Below are 19,484 nucleotides of genomic sequence, written 5' to 3'. Positions count from 1 at the left end.
GTTCATGGTTTTTAGTTATTTTAAAAATTGAATATGCTTTGTTTGTTTTACATTGTACATATTTATAACAAACACAATAATTTCTCCGATAAATGTGCAGAACCCCAAAAATAATCCAAAAAATAAAATTACAAATGCACCGTGAAATTGAGACATTGAAAGTACAGTGTCCTTAGTAAATACAATACCGCGTGTCATTTCTTCTTTGACATTTGACCGGTCCCATTGTTGCATAATACCTGTTTCAGAAAGTCTTGACATAATGGTGCTTATTCTATGTCGAAACGGAGATCCTTTTCTTAGCATAAAAGTGGATGAGTATGATTCAATCATACATATTGGTAACACGTGCAAATATCTTGAGCCATTAAAAATTGTTTTATATCTCTGCGCATAAAATATCAGTTCACGTTTGGATGCCAAGACGGCTGTGTCTTTTTTCATTAATATCCTCTGTATTAAATGGCTAACACCCTCGGGAGGTAATATTTGGTAACGATCGACCAATGATTTAAAATCAGTACTAGATCCCGCTGAAGAATTTATCAAATAGTACATCTGTTGCCTACCTACTAAATTTAAATTAGTCTTCAGTAATGTATGTAGATCGTTTATTTCGGGAGCTGTTTGTGGAATAGTGATCAAACTGCCCAAATATGCCTGATATGCGCTTGTTACCACTAAGCTGTACATAAGCCAGTTGGTTAGAAAAACTTGTAAGGTGTACGATTTCGGTGAAACTTTGATAGGAGCTCCGATAAAAGTGCCGTATGTATAAAATAAAATAAACATTGGTCTCCATGAAATCGAATTTTGAAACGAGAACTGTGAAAGTACGACAACAACACCAAATGCTAGAATTATGCTGAGCATGATCAATATCCAGGTGACTAGAGAAAATTCTGTTACATAGTTAATCCATAATGTCTGGTCATGACCAATTCCACTTGGTAAGCCCCATGTAAAACAATCCATTTGGTCTTCTTTGACGAACTCAACCTCAGATTCGCTATCGAAAACCCTAGTGAATCTACCGAATGCCAAGTCTACTTTTCTGAGTTTCACCTTTGTACCTACCGGTGAGCTGTCATTATCAGGTATATTCGTCTCGGGTATAAAATTTACACCGGCATAACCATATGCAATACTAACGATTCCTGTAAAATTCATGTGTTGTTGCATAAAGTTGATAACGCGTAATCCAGATCCTGATAACTGGAAGCCTTTGTTCGTTTGTATTACTGTTGTTACAGGTGGTCTGTGGACGCCTAAGCATTTTAGTGGACATCTGGAAAAATGTTAAATTCGTTAAACTCTAAAAGTGCCTATCTATTCGCATGTTTACAGATAAATACAATTTAATAAACGTATGGTTTTACATTGTAGAAATATCCAGCAGCTTGAGTCTGAGGGTGGAATTAATTAGAGACCAAATATTGGTGTAGAAATAATACAAATAACACCTACTCATTAGAACTAACAGTAAAAATGAATCTTTCGTTAATTTTTCAAGCACAATATTGAATTAATTGTAAATATTATAAATATTTAAAATAACGTTGAATAATAAATTTAGCTTTTGACGCCAGAATACTTAAAATAAAAATGTGTAATACGAATAAAAATTAATTTGATTGCGCTCTAAGTTTAAAGTCTAAAATTGTTGCTTCAGAATTTCACATAGTGGCTTTGGGAGCAGTAAGGTTCTTTATAAGTGAAAAATGATAAAAAATAATCTCAAATAATTAACAAGTTAAAATTATAAAATTATAATTAGGGTTACTACAAAAAACACATTTCGGTTAAAAAAACATCATCTAAAATCTCATTATTAAATTAATTTTAATCGATTTTGGTTGAAAAAATAATAACCAAGTATATTGACTGATATATCAGTACATATATGTACCTAGATATATCTATTGCTTAAGATGAAAATTGTTTCTTACAATTTTTTTTAAAAATTTTCACTTTGACCAAATGAAGTAAATTGTTATAAAATGAATAGGTAGTCAAATTGTTTGTCATTACCCGAACAAATCTTTGCAAGCGTAAGTCTTTAAAAAGTATACTGGATATAATAAAAAGAAAAATGCTGAATTCAATATAGAATATGTAGATAATATTATTTATTTTAAATATGAGTCATGAAATACTGTTACAGAGTACATTAAACAATTTAATGTAATTTGTAATAATGAACACATAGGCGTGCAAAGACTTCTTTTCCACGGTATGCAAGTTCTTTATGATATTTGTTTTCAAAATTTAAATTTAAAACAAATAACGAAAAAAAAAATAAATATACAACACTTGAAATGGTTTAAATAATATATTTAAATAGTATAAATAAACAAAAATATAGTCATATATTTCAATGAAATAAATTTGATATATAGTTATAATTGATCAAAACACAATTTTGCATTCAGTTGAATTTTCGAAATCATCAATAACATCTTCCGGATTTAAATGTAAAGCCATTTCTTTGTCTGTAGTTAAAAGCATAAAGTTACAGTACTTCTTAATTTTGTTACCTACATTAAATCGTTTTTACATTAGTATTTGTGTTTCAAACATAAATAAAAATGTCTGGGACTGAATATAAATATATAATAATTATAGTGTAATACAAAAATCATGTAATATAAATTTAAAGACCAAATACAACATGTTTTTCATTTATTTTTGGTATTTTTAGGAACAAGGCTCTGTGTTCAGGATATGTAGCTACATACCTTGCATACCCCCTGTGCACACCTTAGATTGTACAATAGTCAACCATTATACACCACATCTATAAAAAGTATTTTGAGTGTTTTGATAAATAATTGGTTGCCTATTATTCAGTATTTGTTGACTTAGTTTTATTGTTCCAAGATGATTCAGTGAAAATTAACTAGAAGGAAATATTTCTAAAATATTTCCATCTTAGTAGGTACCTACTCAACATTTTTAAATTAGTTTTAATCGATATTTTATAACTCACTAGGCACTTGAATATTTATGTAGCTCATGTATTTAAAATGTATGATAGTTAAAAAAATAGGCAATTCAAACTCAACTAAATTTTATATTTATGCGAGATTTTAATTTTAATTTGTATATAATAATTAATACACTAAAAGTATATACTAAAAGCTACACATATAAAGTTATTTTGTACTTGTAACTAAAATTATAACTATAACTGTAATGTGAAATATTTGTAATTTTAATAACTATTATTATTCAAGTATAAAGATATTAAATGATATATTTTAACTCAATTAATTAATTTTTTTCAATTAAGTCCACAATGTAAAAAATAAATAATTTATTAACATAAGTACAAAAAAATCAGTAAAAAATGTCTTTCAATTCAAAATAAAAGTGGAAATTACAATTATATCTAAGATATAATGCAGGAATGATTTATTTTTATTATTTTTTTTCGTTGGGATTGTTTTAAGATACTCATAAGTCAAATTTACGGTAATCTATGCTTAATTTTACTTCAAATAAATATTTTTCTGGCTTGTAAAATTCAAAATAAATAAATCATTTTAAAAATAAAATGTTAATTTTAAATTAACTTAGGAGGAAATGAGTTAAGTAAATAAGTTAAATCAACATAGATTTTAACTCATCAATGTCCAATCATGGATAATACAATATTGCAATAAAACTTTATTTATTTTCGGTAAAAAGATTATACCAATAGGTTATCAAAGATTAAGTTAAATGTATACCATATAATTTTTGTGTAATATATTTTATGACATTATATTATTATATTATATCTGTTCCGAGTAAATATGATTTTGAAGTTTTTACGCATTACTTTTAAATAATAATATGTCTAACCTGAATTTATATACATATATATATATATATATATATATATATATATATATATATATAAACAAATAGGAAATATTTATAAGAAATTAAAAAAAAAACCAACAGTGAACAAAACTTGAAAGTAATTTCCCGTTTTAAATTTTATTATTGTAAATAATTTTTCGATACATGTTTAACTTATTTGTCTGTAAATGTTTTATGAAACATAAGTAGTCATCATATGTATATCGATATACGTATGTATATCTCGTATATCTATGGTACCTATTTTATGATTTTATAATTATAAATATTGTTATACATGTGTTGATATTGAAATTTAATAAAGGTAATGAGTAATGCTTTTTTAATTTTACATCAAAATTTACAGTAATAAATTTAAATGAAACATTTGTTAGATTATACTTGTATATACCTAGGTAATTACTAAATACTAATTACTATAACAATTTTTTATTTAATGTAATATACATAATGTCTCTGTGACTATTCTATTGGCTTTGACTTTTACATTACAAAGAAAATATGCAATAAATTAACATTTGCATTAAAATTAAACAGCTCATAATAGTAATGTGCAGTTGGTATATTAGTAAACATTAAATTAATAGCGGAGATAAATTTACTATAGATTAATAAATTTAGAAAAATGATGATGATTATAAGTATCTTATGGACAGTTGAAGACTGTAACTTATATTTTTTTAGTCATTGAATATAGATTGATTCATAGATAATGTCTAAATTTCATTAATCACTATATTGTTTGTAATTGTTGTTTTGTTTTTACATTTGTATATGTCTAGGTAAATTGTATGAAAAATGATTCATCCGATTAAATATTTTAACAATCCAATAATTAGCATCGATTAAAAGTATAAAATATTTCATAAATGTCAACAATTTGTAGTATAACGGGTAGAATTACAAGAAAAAAAACCTGCAACGCAGTGTTTATGAACAAGTTGGTAATTTAATTAAATATATAGATTTATATAGATAAATTATTCGTAACCTGTTTGACCAACGTCCAACATTATACTTGTAAACTAAATGGTTCATAGTCTATAACAGTACTATAATAGACTCAGGAGCGAGTGACAACACTGTTCTATTATCTTTTGCCTTAATTTATAACTAAGTAATATTTTGTCAATAGTATAATAAAAATAAAAAAACCTATTCAATTTTAAAGTCCTAAGCAACCAACACTATCTATCAAGTTTCTTTCAATACATTTTTTCAACATTTGAGTAGAAAAATATTAAGTACAAATGGTGACTTTCAAGTGTCTATTGAGTCCATTCCTACCTTACTATAAGCAGTACTGAATTTAGGAAGGGGACTAGTGGGTACATTGGTGGTTTTACTAGGGATCTATAGGGTCTGGACCTTCTCAGACCACGCGTTTAGGTTGTAATATATTATATTTTATATTGGGATATATGCTTATATATAAATCTGGTGAGTTCAACCGTATGTCCGTATTTTGAATGTTTTTTACAGCTATTGCTTATTTAGGTAGTTATATTTTCCTTGAAATTACGATGTTTTTGATATTTATTATTGGTGAAACTTATTTGAAAATGTTGAAGTGGTAAAATAAAATAAAAAATAAAGTATTTTAGTTACATAAGAACAAAATATATATTCAATTTTCTTTTGCTGCTCTTCAAAATTGGCCGCCTCTATATGTAGCTGCTGTACTTAAAACTGATATGGAAAGTCTATGGTCACTAGTAAACAGTTTTAAAACTTAAGAATGAGCCGGTTATTGCAAAAATTACCCCAACCACTAGTTACCAGCCATTTAAGCTGTTGTTTTAACTGTTAGTGAGGTTCGGCACCACTGCAGGTTTCATGAACACGTATTATTATATCAGTGCATTTATATAAATGGAATCTTTGTCACGCGTGTTCTCTGAAATCACTCGAAATATCTTACCTCGAATTTTTCTTTTTTTTTTTTTTTAAATAAATAGTACATCGCGAAACAGGTTTTAAGCTTAATTTCAATTCTATATATGTAAATTTAGTACTTGTTATATTTTTCAAAATATTTACAAATATATTTTACGAGTGACTCAGAGAATGAAGTTGTATACATGTACTTGTATATTGCTACATACTTGTGCAAGTCTTTTAGCTTATTGTCCATGCCGAATATTCGGTCGGGCCTGATGAACCCGTTGGTCCAGCTGCTCCAGGTGTTGATCATGATGGGTGGTCCGGCCCTGTTGCACCGGGACGCGGTGTACGGGTTGAACGCGTACACGCGTATGCTGCCGCTGGTCATGGGTACCAGGACGGCCACGTCAATTAGCTGATACTGCCAGAACGTCTCGAACGTGACTTGGATGTGGTGCAGGTCGACGCGGTCGCCGGCGATGCCGCTGCGCACGCCGTCCCACAGCACCATGTGCCGGGAGTGGTCACTGGACGGCAGCCGGCCGAGCACCGCGTCGTAACCGCCGTCATGGCCGCGGTCCAAGTACACCATTAGCCCGGTGGCCAGTCGTAAGTCGTCCCTAGACACCAGCACGCGCGGATGCGCCATGCCCGACAGCAGTTGCTGGCCCAGCTCGCTGTCGCGCACCTCGTCCGCGAACATCACCACCGACCGCGTGCCCAGGTACTCGTCCACGATCCTGTTCACGGATCGGGTCAGTCGCAGCACGCGCGCCCGGTAGTCCCCGTCCCGTTCCAGCCGCTGGTGCACCGCCTGGCCTAGCGCCGTGCTGGCGGCCGCGGTCGGGCCGCAGCACCAGCACCAGCAAAAACAGTACCAGCCAGTCACCGACAACGCCCGATCCGGCTTCATTGCGACGCGATTTCACAACGACACTCGTCTGATGCCCGTTCTTTTCTCCGTCCTGCCGTGTGCACGTACCCGCCGGTCGCTACGTATAAATACACACACACACACACACACACACACACACATACATACTGACGGCACGCTGTCTGTACTTGCAATTACTGTCAATCCATATTCAAATCGTGTCCAAAGGGCTCCTGCCCGTGCAATTAATTAATAAATAAACACGTGTACGAAGTCCGCGTACAAGGGTTTATTGTGTCGTTTCGTCGTGCGAGTCGTAACTGCCAGTATTATGTAATTATTTTACGACTCATTTGCTTAATGCACGGAACCATTTACAGGGTGGTCCGCGTTTGCCCGATAGAAATATCTCCATGAATACATCACTTTTCCCCTTTTAAATTTAGTTTAGTCATTTTGTAGTAGTATTAGAAACGAAACTTTTGAATTTTCCATTGCTAAAATGTTGAAGAACAGCCGTTCTACAAAACATGTTTTTATGAAAGTATCGTGGTGGAAGTACGATAATTTAGTTTCACAGTTACGGGCAACGTAAGTTTTGAATAAAAGAAACGCTTACACGGTTTGGTAGGTATGATATTTACGCGTACTTTTTTTTAAAAACCTACATGTGATTTATAATTATGAAACCAATTATTGGAATTTCCATAACGATTTTAATTGTTTCATAAAATGGCCATTTTGCAGTTTTATAAAAATGTCAATTAGAAAAAGTCGATTTTTTGAATCGGTAAAGGGTCGAAACACATATTTGATATTACGATTTTCATCAGTGCACACTATATGAAATTATACTAAAACAAAAAAAAAAAAAAAATAAAAAAAATTAATACAATGTAAAAAGACTTTAATTTTCCATCGACAAAACATGTTGGGTCACTCTGTATTATTTTATTATGTCCATATATATAGTGTACACGAATCGCAAAAGTTAACAAATATTCAATAAGTAATTATATGTATTCGTATTATCTATAAAATTATTGCTTGATAAACCGTTACATTTTTATATAGGTAGCTGTATAATTTATATTCACATGTATGAAGGGGAAAAAATCGACATTAATTCATTGTTATAAACCATACATAAGTTGCGGGTACTTAAATTAATTGTTTTACTATTTTACCAACTGCATTATCCAATGTATTGTCAAATAACAATAACACATTTATTTGTTCAAAATAATTATTTACAATTATTCGTAGGTACATATAGTACCAGTACAATACATAAACACCTATGTTTCTAAATAATAACTTAATGGATAACAATTATGTAATGAAGTGTTTTTCACCATACAAAAATTCGCAGCACAATTGTCAGTTATAATGATGACGATATTTAGTAGGTAATTTATTTATAAAATATACACTTAATACATATAGTTAAATCGGCTTTATTTACCCGATTAGTATTATTGGATCACATCACTCTGTGTATACACACACATATAAATATATAACTTTTAGATAATCATAGGCAGATATAGGTATAGTATTTAATGTAAAAATAACTTTTTAACAAGAAAATTAAGTATAAATATAGTATTTTTATTTTTTAGATTCATGATAGTTTTTTTTTTAAAAGATTTTTACCATCTAAAAAATTACAATTACTCTTTAATAATTTGTTGGATTCAAGTTAGATATTATGATCTTTAAGACGTTGTTTAGCGGTACCCCCCAACGGCTGACCACGAAGTATGATTTAAAACACCGCTTACATAACAGTGTTCACTAAGTGATATTTTTTGGCCCCGACCTATTCTTCTAAACTAGTTAAACGGCAACAATATTTTTAACCAGTTCCTTCGCGGAATAACTATTAGTTATGAAGTTAGTTTAATTCATCATCGCAAACTATTACAGGATATATTGTGTTTATTGAATTTTGATTTGATTAGTACGATAATATATTTGTGTTACAGTTAGTTATTTGTGTGGAAATATTTTCATTTTTATTTTATTTACCATTATAATGGTTAAATATTCTATTTTTAAAATGAACTATTGCAGATATTTCAATTATTATTAATAATATAAGAAATAATAATTTAATTTAATTTTTACAGAAAAAAAAATTCTAATAAAATAAATTAATGGTTTCAGTTAAAAAAAAAAAAAAAAACGAAAATTAAAATATAAATCACATAGGCTGAATTTTTAATTTAAACAAAAATGTTTATCTAAAAAAACCAAACGTTCATGGCACGTGAATATCACTTCGCATGTGTAATAGGTTTTGAATGGTTCATCGTCGATTGGACTGGTCTGTTAGAGGTGTGTTCATGTTAGATTTTAAAGTGATGATAAATCGTAGTCTAAAAACTACTCTAAGTATATTATATTGATGAATAATTTACGTTAGAAAAAAATCAAGTTTGGAAAGAAATATATATATATAGAAAATTATATTTTCAGTAAAAACGTGTTGTTTTTAATCGTGTTGAACATAGTACAACTTTTCCAATTATAATAAAATTAAAGAAAATTATTTATACCAATTAACTATAGAATTCTTAATTCTTAAAATTTGTAATTATTTATATAATCAAAGATATATATTGACGATATAGTATTATTGAATGAAAGATAAAGATCTTTTTACCAAAAGTTCATGTATACAAATTCAGTATTTTGAAACTAAACGGATAATAAATTCATTACTTAGACTGCTATTTATTTGTACAACTATAATATCCAAGGGCATTAGAAACGTTTTCATTTGAATACACTTATACATATAGATTTTTTAGCTATATTCAAGTCCTGATTAGAGGGGGGCAGAGGGGGCCATGGCCCCGGATCCAAAACAGATACCAAACAATAGTAGACCTCTGGTAGATAGTAGGTTTTTTCGTTTTTTAACTTTTTTTTTTTTAGCTTGTATAAAGAACACATGCATAACGAGCAGTTCTTAAGCAAATTAAAATAGTTTTATGGATTTATATTCAGAGAGTATTGTTTTAGAGGTAATTAATACCGATGATATAATTACAGGATTTGCTTCCCAAAAAGAAAGAAAAAATTATTTATATAAATAATATTTTTATTTTTGTATTTAAAAAAGCAAGAAATAAATTTATAAATTAGAATATAATTTTTTTTTGTCTCAGAGATATATTTATGTGTGGTTCATCATTATTTTGATTATGGTTATGGGCTCCAAATTATCATAATCTGGGCTTGGCTACATTTATTTTTAGTAACTATATGCTAACTGCCATTTAAATAAGATTTGTAGTAGATAATAAAGTAGAATCTTTATAACTCTATAGTTCAAGAGGGGAATAAATAATTTGATTTATCAAGAATCAAATTAAATTTATATGAGTGAAATGTGAATAGGATTATTTTTCTTCTATCCATCGAGTTATTTAGTTACTTACTAAAATAGATATTAAATTTTGATTTTTATGTGATTTTTGTTTCCCTATCTTTAAAAATTTTAATTTTCTACAGGTACATATGACATTTTCGCTTTCTTCAGATTCTGGTTAAAGAAACTAAGATGTATACCTAGTAGTGAGTTTTTTGTTACACCTACTTCTTTGTTTGGAGAATAACTTATAGTTAAATATTGAATTACAGTACAAAAAATATTAATATTCATTTATAATTAATATCATGTGAAATTCAGTCAATACAGCTGTTTTATATGAATATGAGAATAATAGTTTTTCAATTCAATTAAATGTTTATTTGACTTTAACTGAACACAGAATTTGAGTAGAATACAATAATATTACATTTAAAAACATACCCATTTTCATTGAAATTATAAGGAATCTTTTTGGGTGATTATTTTTTTTGAACTGAAGTATACAAAATATTTTAATTTATATTTAGTCATTAGTATTATTTATGTCTCATAAAAAGATTATTAGCTATTTATCTTGTTTACTTTTACAAAAATATTTCTATTATAATTTTTTGTTATTGTTTTAATTTTAGTTTTATAAAATCAAATCAAAAATAATTGAGTTGATAAGCACCTTGTGGTATAAATAAAATAATTTCAGGGTACGTTAATTGTTTAAGTTTAAGAATTCCACTTATGAAATTTTTACATTTTAAACACTCGTTTTATATTAATTTAAATCCTTCTACTACATGTTACAATGTAATATTAATAAGTAAATTATTATAGCATACATATTTTTAAAATATTTGTATGTTATATAATACACATGATATTGTGTTAAGTTATTTCGCTTTAAGTAGTGGGAATTAAATTAATTACAATTGTTGGTCTATTTGACTCAGTCCATATTTGACTTATTGATTTATGATTTGTTTCGTAGGTAAATATGGGAGTATTTTTTACATCGTCACCATGACACAAAGTAAAATGTATAAGCCTAATACATTTTGTTAATAAGATAACACCATATTTTAAAATAGCAAGTGAACTAAAATATAAAATTGATGGAAAATCTTTATACGAGTAGTTGATTGGCTATCGACATTATAACAATTCTATTATATTATTTAATAGGTAATGATTATATGCGACTTTTATTTTATCGTGTACGTCAAGATCTCAACGATTTATCAAAGCGATTATAGTTATAATACGTCGTATCTTTATGCATAAAAATAAATGTGTGCCTATAATATTATAATGATTAAGAGAGCACAAAAAATAATAGGTATGGCCACGGGGGGCAATGTCGTTTCTAGATAGATACTATAGTTTGCCCCCTCTAGCTTAAAATTAATTAAATCGTTGAATGCAGCAATTTAATCATAAGCGTAGAACTGCAGTATTTCCACTGGTGAGGGAGAGGGCTAATGTTATTCGTCGGCTAATCGCATAAAATCGTTATACAGGTACTTGCGAGAATTACAAAAAATATTTGAGGGGCTATTGAAATATTTTGGAAAGAAGCTGTACCGGCTAATTTCACAAATTCCCTATATTTTTGCTTCTAAACATAATATTATATTAATTATCAATCGCTATCTAAACTAATATTTTATGCTTAAATTTCATTTGAACAGCTTAATTTTTTTCGTTTATCAAAGTACACATATTGTGATTGAAAACTGACTATATGTTATCTATCTATGAATACAAATACAATTTGAAACACAAAACAAAATAAATAATTTAAAATAATATTTTAAAAACACATGAAAAAGTGACTCTACCCAAGTACCCATCTACCATTATGAAGATCCACACAATTTTAAAGATGTATCGACGGATAAACATTAAATCCGGAATAACCATCATTGTATACTTATATTTTTTTATTTATAGGCTTATAGTATTTATTTGTTTTCTTTAATTGTACTTATTGAGGAATCCATAAAAACCATTCTAATACTTATGATATACAATAAAAATTTTCCATTATTATTTCTAATTAAATATTTATATTTTTAAATGTATAACTAGATATTAAGCTGGTTCTATACTACTCACAAGTATATACGATTAATTCACAGTTAAATTAATCAATGACACTCGCGAGTAATATGAGAATATACACTTGCTATAATTATGCACTCGCGATCAGTGGTGTATTGATAAATACATTTATGGGTATACGCATTAATAAAATATGTATATTAATACTAAAAAAACGTTCTCGCTAAACTCGAATAAATTAAGTTAACCTCTAACATGTTTATAGCTTCTAATAAGACTATAAAATACAATATCATAAGATATAAATTTGCCGCGCATTATAAATTGTTTGGTGCAGATTTATGAACCATGAGCTGAAAGTCCATACTCTATATTATATTTAATAACATTTATTTTTAAAAATATTATTTACTAAATTGAACTTAAAATATATTAAACTGTAACTAAACTGTACACTGCAATATTCAACATATAAATATTTCATTCAAACTTCATAGTTCATAATAATTTTTTCCAATGAATTTTTAAATAAGTTTTATTTAGTTTACGAGTTATTTTAGGAGCGTATACCCGTAAAATAAAATTTTACATTAGGTATAAGCAAGGACGTTATTTCAACTTTTGAAAGAGTAAGGCAATTGATTAAATTTGCCAACTTCATAATATTCAAAAAAATATGGTTACCTATATATTTAAATATTTAATATTTATTGACGATAGATCAGGGGAGCGTATTTAGACTTACTTCAAGGGAGGGTGACTCAAATTTTATTTTCAATTCAGGCACAAAATGTACAAGTAAAATATTTGGTAATATTTAAACCTGGTGAATCCTTAATATTTGTGATTTTTTTTTTAATCTAATGTCGGATCCCCTTAGAATCAACTTTTGTGTAGTTATTTTTAACACCTGTCTGTGTTTTGAAAGTTACGCTTGTATTTTACTTTATTTTTCACTAAGTATGGAACCGACAAAAAGCCCAATTCAGTATTAATACCCATAAGAGTTCATCAATAAAAGGTGCTATTTGTACTGTTGGATTATCTGGGGGGGGGGGGGGCCAAAATTATACCTTTATCTCAAAAAAATTGTCAGGGGGGCACTTTCCCCCCTTCCCCCGTACAATTACGCCACTGATGATAACTAAAGAACATGAAACATTTAAATTTATCCAATGAAATAATAACATTACAGATAGTAAAACATTAATTTATTTACTTATCCTATAGGCTATAAATTATCTATCAATAGGTTTAGTGGAATAATAATATAAATCTAATTAAATAAATATTTATAATTTTATGTTTGTATATTTAATACTTAACAAAACTTATTTATAAAAACATAAAATTAAATCTCAAATATAATGTACCGTAGATTGGGGTGAATAGGAACGATTTTAACGGTTTTTTTTATAGATTATGAGCTCAATTGTTATGGTATCGATATCACGAAAACTGTTTTATAAAGATCACATAAATAGAAATATATAATATATCAAAAATAAAGTTTATAAGGTTTGCGTAATAACAACTGTCATAAACCGGGGATGAGCCAGTGTTTCTCAACTTTTAATAAACCGTGAACGTGTATTTAAAAGAGAATATTATCTGATTTCTGAATACAAAGTAGTAAATAAAAATTTACTATTTACCGATTTTAGCATTTGATCATCGGACAATGAATTGCCGATTTTTTAAAATTTCTTAAAGGGGGGCATTTTCCATAGTCTGTCCCCCCCAAATGACGCCTCTGGGTATATGCCAAAAATCGAAAATCTGCAGATGGGTACACGACGTATACCCGTGTATACGTACACCCCTGCTCGCGTTGGCACTCATCGTTGTTAGTCCAGAAGGCGGTAAATTGTTCCGAATCAAAGCTGAATTGCGCACTTGTACATAATCGGGTTAATTTCCACGCTGCTCGGGAATAATTGAAAATTAACGAAAATAATCAGATAGCAAACAAATTATACGTGACTCGGTAATCGCTAAAATTTGTGAATAATACTCGCAATAGTTCGTAGCCGACTCTATTTTCGATTAGTGTGGGAAGTAACTTTGAAGATCGAGCAATCAATCGGATTATTTACTTGTCTCTACACTTGTCATTATTTGCGAGTAGTGTGGGACCGCCTTTATATATTATTTTATTTATATTATAACTAAATTATACATAATTATTAAAAGGAGTAGGTACATAGGTATATTTTTTTTTTTTGAAAGAAGCGAGATCCGGGTAGGTACAACTTTACCGCATTACTTTCGTCCAGGTATATACCTTAACATTCTTCTTTTATAATTAACATGGCGAAAGGGTACGATGAAAGCTCATGTATAATAATGTTATTATGAACTCAAAAAATCACAGCATATTTATGTATACGGTTATGAATTGTGATACATCTTTACGACTTTATATGAGCACATATATTTACAATATATGCACGCTCGTAATACTGAAACTCGTGTATAATAAGTAGATGACTACATATTATGTAGGAGTTTATATGTTCATTCATATTCATATATTTATTTAGTTGCATGGCAAATTATTAGGCGTATAAGATTAAAATTTTAATCTAAACGATTCTTCTGTCGTATATAGTTAGTACGTAACGCCATATATTAAATTGATTGCACCAGTCATAAAACGAATAAAAGATTTTTTTTTAACTAGAAAAAATATAGCCGAACCGATATAATGGACATGCTTGTAGTTAATTATTATTCATAGATTAAAGATATTGCGCTCGCGGTTCGGGAAATCATGCAGATGAGCCGTGACCCAAGCATCAAGTCAGTAACGCGTTTATAGAAGTTGCACGAGCTGCATTAATGCATTATATATAGCAGTTGTATAGGCATAGGTATATATTGTACATGTAACATAATGTATAATATAAATTGATATAATACCGTACAGATAGGTATACGTATATGTGTATAAATATATGTGATGGAAGAAAAACCAAACATTTCGACGACTTGCTGAAGTCGTTTCTCAATGCCGCCGCGGAATTATACCTATCTACCTACATGATAATAGTTGATTTGAAGAAACCTGTTGTCCAACTTTTAGGGTATTAAATAAAATGCACGAAAAATGCATTCATGCCTGGCAGGAATGGGAAAACACAGATCGTCATATATACATATATTGTTGCACACGCGGGCATTACATATACGCACGCGGCGATTTCATAATAACGAAGAGGAATCTGGTTTTATCCAGTTTGTTGAACCGCCCAAAAAGAAAAAAAAAACCGTGCACGCAAGACTACGGTCAAGGTTAGTACTTGCAGCGGTGCACACGTGAACTTGCCATTCCAAGAACGGACCCTATAAGCTATATAAGTGCGACGATCCGGTGTCCGTAGTTTTTATTCACCGATCGACTTCTATAGAGACAAGATGGCCAAGACCAATGGAATTTTCGTCATGTGCATCGTGAGTATACTTACGTATTATGCGTAAATATCATTTTATATTAACATGTGCAAATAAGTTTAAGTTCATTAGGAATCCGTACAGTTTTCGAATGGTTCTAGTGTAACTGTTTTTCCTAACTACCTATATCGTCTATACTCAGGGGCGTACGCAGGAAAAAATTTCTCGGCGAGGGGTTGAAAAAATGTAAAATGTTAATAAATAGTATGCTTCATTACCTATTCGTTATATAATATATATATTTATATATTTTAATCACAAGTCTCAGGATAAACTTTGAAAGAACCATGAAATTGGTCATGAATTCAGGTCATTTTTTTTGAGAATTCGGAGAAATTTGAATCCTTATCATCCTTTGTCTATACTCCATCAATGTGATCGTCATCGGACGAATTGCTTTAGTCATTTATGCGTTTTAAAATTTAACTGGGTTGACCTTAGACAATGAAAGACTTTTGGTAATCTAATACATGTGAGCTTCGACTCTAACCGAATGCCACAAATTGGTGTAACGAGGCTTCGGTCATTAATATTTTCGTAACAGAGGTTCAAATGTGAATCACACATTCTGTCGTTAATATCACGCCCAAATATTCGTAAATAAGAAAACCTATTAGATATTTTAAGTTAATTGAGTTAATCGTATTAACTATTTTTATCTAAATAATTAATGTTAAGTTGGTAATTTAAATAGACAAAACAATGATATTAACTCGGGTTAGGTACCACCTATTTTATGTTCTACATATTTATTAGCTATACATATATGTGTATTAAATTTAAAACTGTCAGATATTGATATATGAATACACTAGGTACCTAAATTATAATACCAATAGTCGGATATTATATGAACGTATAAATGCATACGTTGACTTCGATTTGTAATAGGAATGAAGGATTAATGTGGTGATGACAGGATGGTGGAATGAGAGCGGTAGAGGTAGTTTTCATATTCAATAGGACTTTTCTCCAGAAAACGAATTTGTACGAATTACTATGGATTATTTTATTCCCCCGTTCCGAATTTATATTACACTAATGTAGGAGTCTTCAATGTACAATAACATTTAGTAATTGTTTAATATTATATAATATCTGCAGGTCATGGTAGCCATGATGGCAGCCGCAAACGCCTTCCTGGAGCCTTTCGCCAGCCATTTTTTGGCCAAGAAAATGCTCCTGAAACAAGGATTTGGTGTGCCACCCGCCGTTCCCCAGACGTCCGCGGTGTTCTACGGAGGACACTATTACCAGCAGCAGCAGCCACGACCCCCGTCAACAGTCACGTTCCCGTCTTACGGGCCACCACCGTCGACTCCTAGCTACCCCTCGTACGGACCACCACCCAGCCCCAGCTACCCCGCGTACGGACCGCCGCAGTCCAGTTACAGCGGATACAGTGAGCCGTCACCACAGGTCGTCGTATTCAAGCCCATTGCGCCACCCGCCGGATGTCTGCCCAGCAGCAACCCCAGTCCGCAGATTGATTATTCCAACTACGCGGAGCACGGCGGTCACGGTTTCGGCAGCTACGGCAGCGTCGGCGCCCCCACTAGTAACGGCAATAATGGTGGCTACGGCAAGAAGTAGACTTCGCCCTACTTACCCACTGAAGTAATGCATTGGAAACACGCATGCGGACACATTTGAACATTTGACGAAAAAAAAAAAAAAAAAACCACCTATGTAATATTATATAATATGTTTTGTTTTAACTATGTAAATTGAAAGAATTCAAATTTAATTTTAATAGTAAAAAAGTAACAATGTACAAATAAGGGTTTTTCACTATTTATACATCCATATTCAATTACCTATATGTTATAAATATATATATATATATATATATATATATATAAAAAAAAAAAAATACAAGGTAAATTTGACTAGCGTCTGTCAATGTTTTTGGTAAGCGTTTCTCAATTGATCTTTTGGCACCTGAACACATTTAAAGTGTCATCGCACAAACACCCTGTGACTTCTTTTCTAGGTAGAAGACATTTTATTTTATTTTAAGACATTAAATAATTTTATTCTAAGAATTTCAAGTGATCGAGGACTAATGATCCTAACTGAGCTAAGAAATAAAAAAAAAAAATCTATCTTAAAATTATCAGCAAAGTTTTGTTGATGTGACATTAAGACACTTTTGAACATGATTATTCTAAATAAACATTTACTCACAAAATAAATTAATCAATTTTAAGTGGACCAAAAGTAGGATCATTTGAGAAACACTGATCTAATTATATTAAATATTTTTCTTAGATTTCAATAACATAAATATATTTTTAAAAGACAGTTATAACAAAAAGATATACTTTGTATAATAAAAAAAAATTCACAATGAATAAAAAGAATTATAAATATAGAACAATATTCAATAAGTACAGAAATAATAACTCTGATTAAGACATAAATTAACAAAGTCCACAGCTAAAGATATTTGTTAAATAATTAATGAAGAATACAAATTCCAAAGTGATATTAATTTTATATTATACCATTGTTATTTTTAAAATAATTATAAAAATTGTAAAACAAGTAAGTAGGAATTTTTATTTATTAAAACTTTAAATGTATCAAATTACAATTTGAATAAAGAATTTAGAACTCTTTCAATTTTGTATTATTATTCATTTTAAGATTTTTTAAATATAATATATTTGGGATAATTGACAAATTCTGATGATTTGCCAAAAAATATAATTAAAAAATGTATGTTGAAATTCAATGTATATATAATATTTATATTCTAAATGGATATTTTACAGTAATTGTGGTGTGTATTTTGTTTAAATGTTATTAATAAAAAATGTAAAACAAGATTAGCGAAAAAATATTCATAGAGTTCCAAAAACTTTATCTAAACCAGTTAACATGTATGTACAATTATACTGAAAAATATTTACAAATGATAACTTTGCAAAAATTAACTCTAAAACAAATCTATTTAAATGGTATCAAAGTCAAAAAGTTAAAAATTAAAATTACTAAGTGTTTAGTAAAGAAAAATATTTTTATTTTTATGATTTGCATGGGGTAAAATATACATGATTTATAAAATATGAAAGCTAAATTAATTTAAATAAAGAACACATTTTTCTAAATTTATTCATAAACATCATTCAATATTTTTATAATGTAATTTTTTTTTTTAATTGAATCTATATAATAAGATATATGTATATATTTTCCATTAATTTCAATATTTTTGAGTAAATGGAGATGCTAAATTTCACTAATGAAAATTAAAAGGCACATTTAAACGAACACAATATAAACACTCATACCAAATTTGCCATGAAAAGGCTTAAAAAATGTATTATATTCACAAAAACACACATATATAAATGTATATATAGCATATATAGAATCAATTGTGGATGTAAAAATATATACACACATACATACATATATAAAAGATTAATAAAAATACATCTAACACGAGATCTTTTAATTTAATTGAACATTGTCTTTTAATTGTATAATATTTCATTTATAATAAAAAAAAATATTAAATTACAATTGATAAAGGGTGGGAGAGGGAACTTATTAACATTAGATAATTAAGTATTAAATATACTGTATAAAAAATACATTTTTTTTAAAATTAACTTTACAATATATGCACCATAAATTCTATAACTTGTGATTCGGCAGCTACTAATAATTAAATTTGTGCAGTAAATTAATACATATATATATATATATAAAAATTCCAGAAAATATGAAAACAAATTTAACATTAATTATAAAATGCAACAATTATTAGAATATCAAATGGTAACTACAAAAAAAAAAAAAAAATTTAATAGGTATAAACTTATAAATCTTTGGCACTGAAAAAAGAAAATAGCATGAAGAAAAAGAAGAAGAATAACAACAAATTAATAATAGCTTAGACATAAGCAAAATATCTTAACATATTTGTTATAAAAAAAGGAAATTTTCCTAACTACTATG

The 19,484-nt window shown here is 29.0% G+C and overlaps 2 protein-coding genes across 2 annotated transcripts; one reads left to right on the top strand and one right to left on the bottom strand.

Moving 5' to 3' along the window:
- Position 1: 1 nt before the first annotated feature.
- LOC112693593 lies at positions 2-7,558 on the bottom strand. The gene is made up of 2 exons (XM_025568724.1): positions 5,973-7,558; positions 2-1,288 (listed from the first exon to the last, which is right to left on the bottom strand). The coding sequence occupies exons 1-2, from the start codon at positions 6,662-6,664 to the stop codon at positions 16-18; spliced, it is 1,965 nt and encodes a 654-aa protein (XP_025424509.1). The 5' UTR covers positions 6,665-7,558; the 3' UTR covers positions 2-15.
- Positions 7,559-15,408: 7,850 nt separating this feature from the next.
- LOC112693504 (leucine-rich repeat extensin-like protein 5) lies at positions 15,409-17,197 on the top strand. The gene is made up of 2 exons (XM_025568612.1): positions 15,409-15,515; positions 16,620-17,197. Exons 1-2 carry the CDS (start codon positions 15,480-15,482, stop codon positions 17,106-17,108), a joined length of 525 nt encoding a protein of 174 aa, XP_025424397.1. The 5' UTR covers positions 15,409-15,479; the 3' UTR covers positions 17,109-17,197.
- Positions 17,198-19,484: the final 2,287 nt, after the last annotated feature.

Source organism: Sipha flava, unplaced genomic scaffold, assembly GCF_003268045.1.
Source record: "Sipha flava isolate LNK unplaced genomic scaffold, YSA_version1 88_pilon_pilon, whole genome shotgun sequence".
NCBI lineage: Eukaryota > Metazoa > Arthropoda > Insecta > Hemiptera > Aphididae > Sipha > Sipha flava.
The sequence above is the reverse complement of the archived record's forward strand: the minus strand, read 5'-3'. Positions and strand labels throughout refer to the sequence as shown.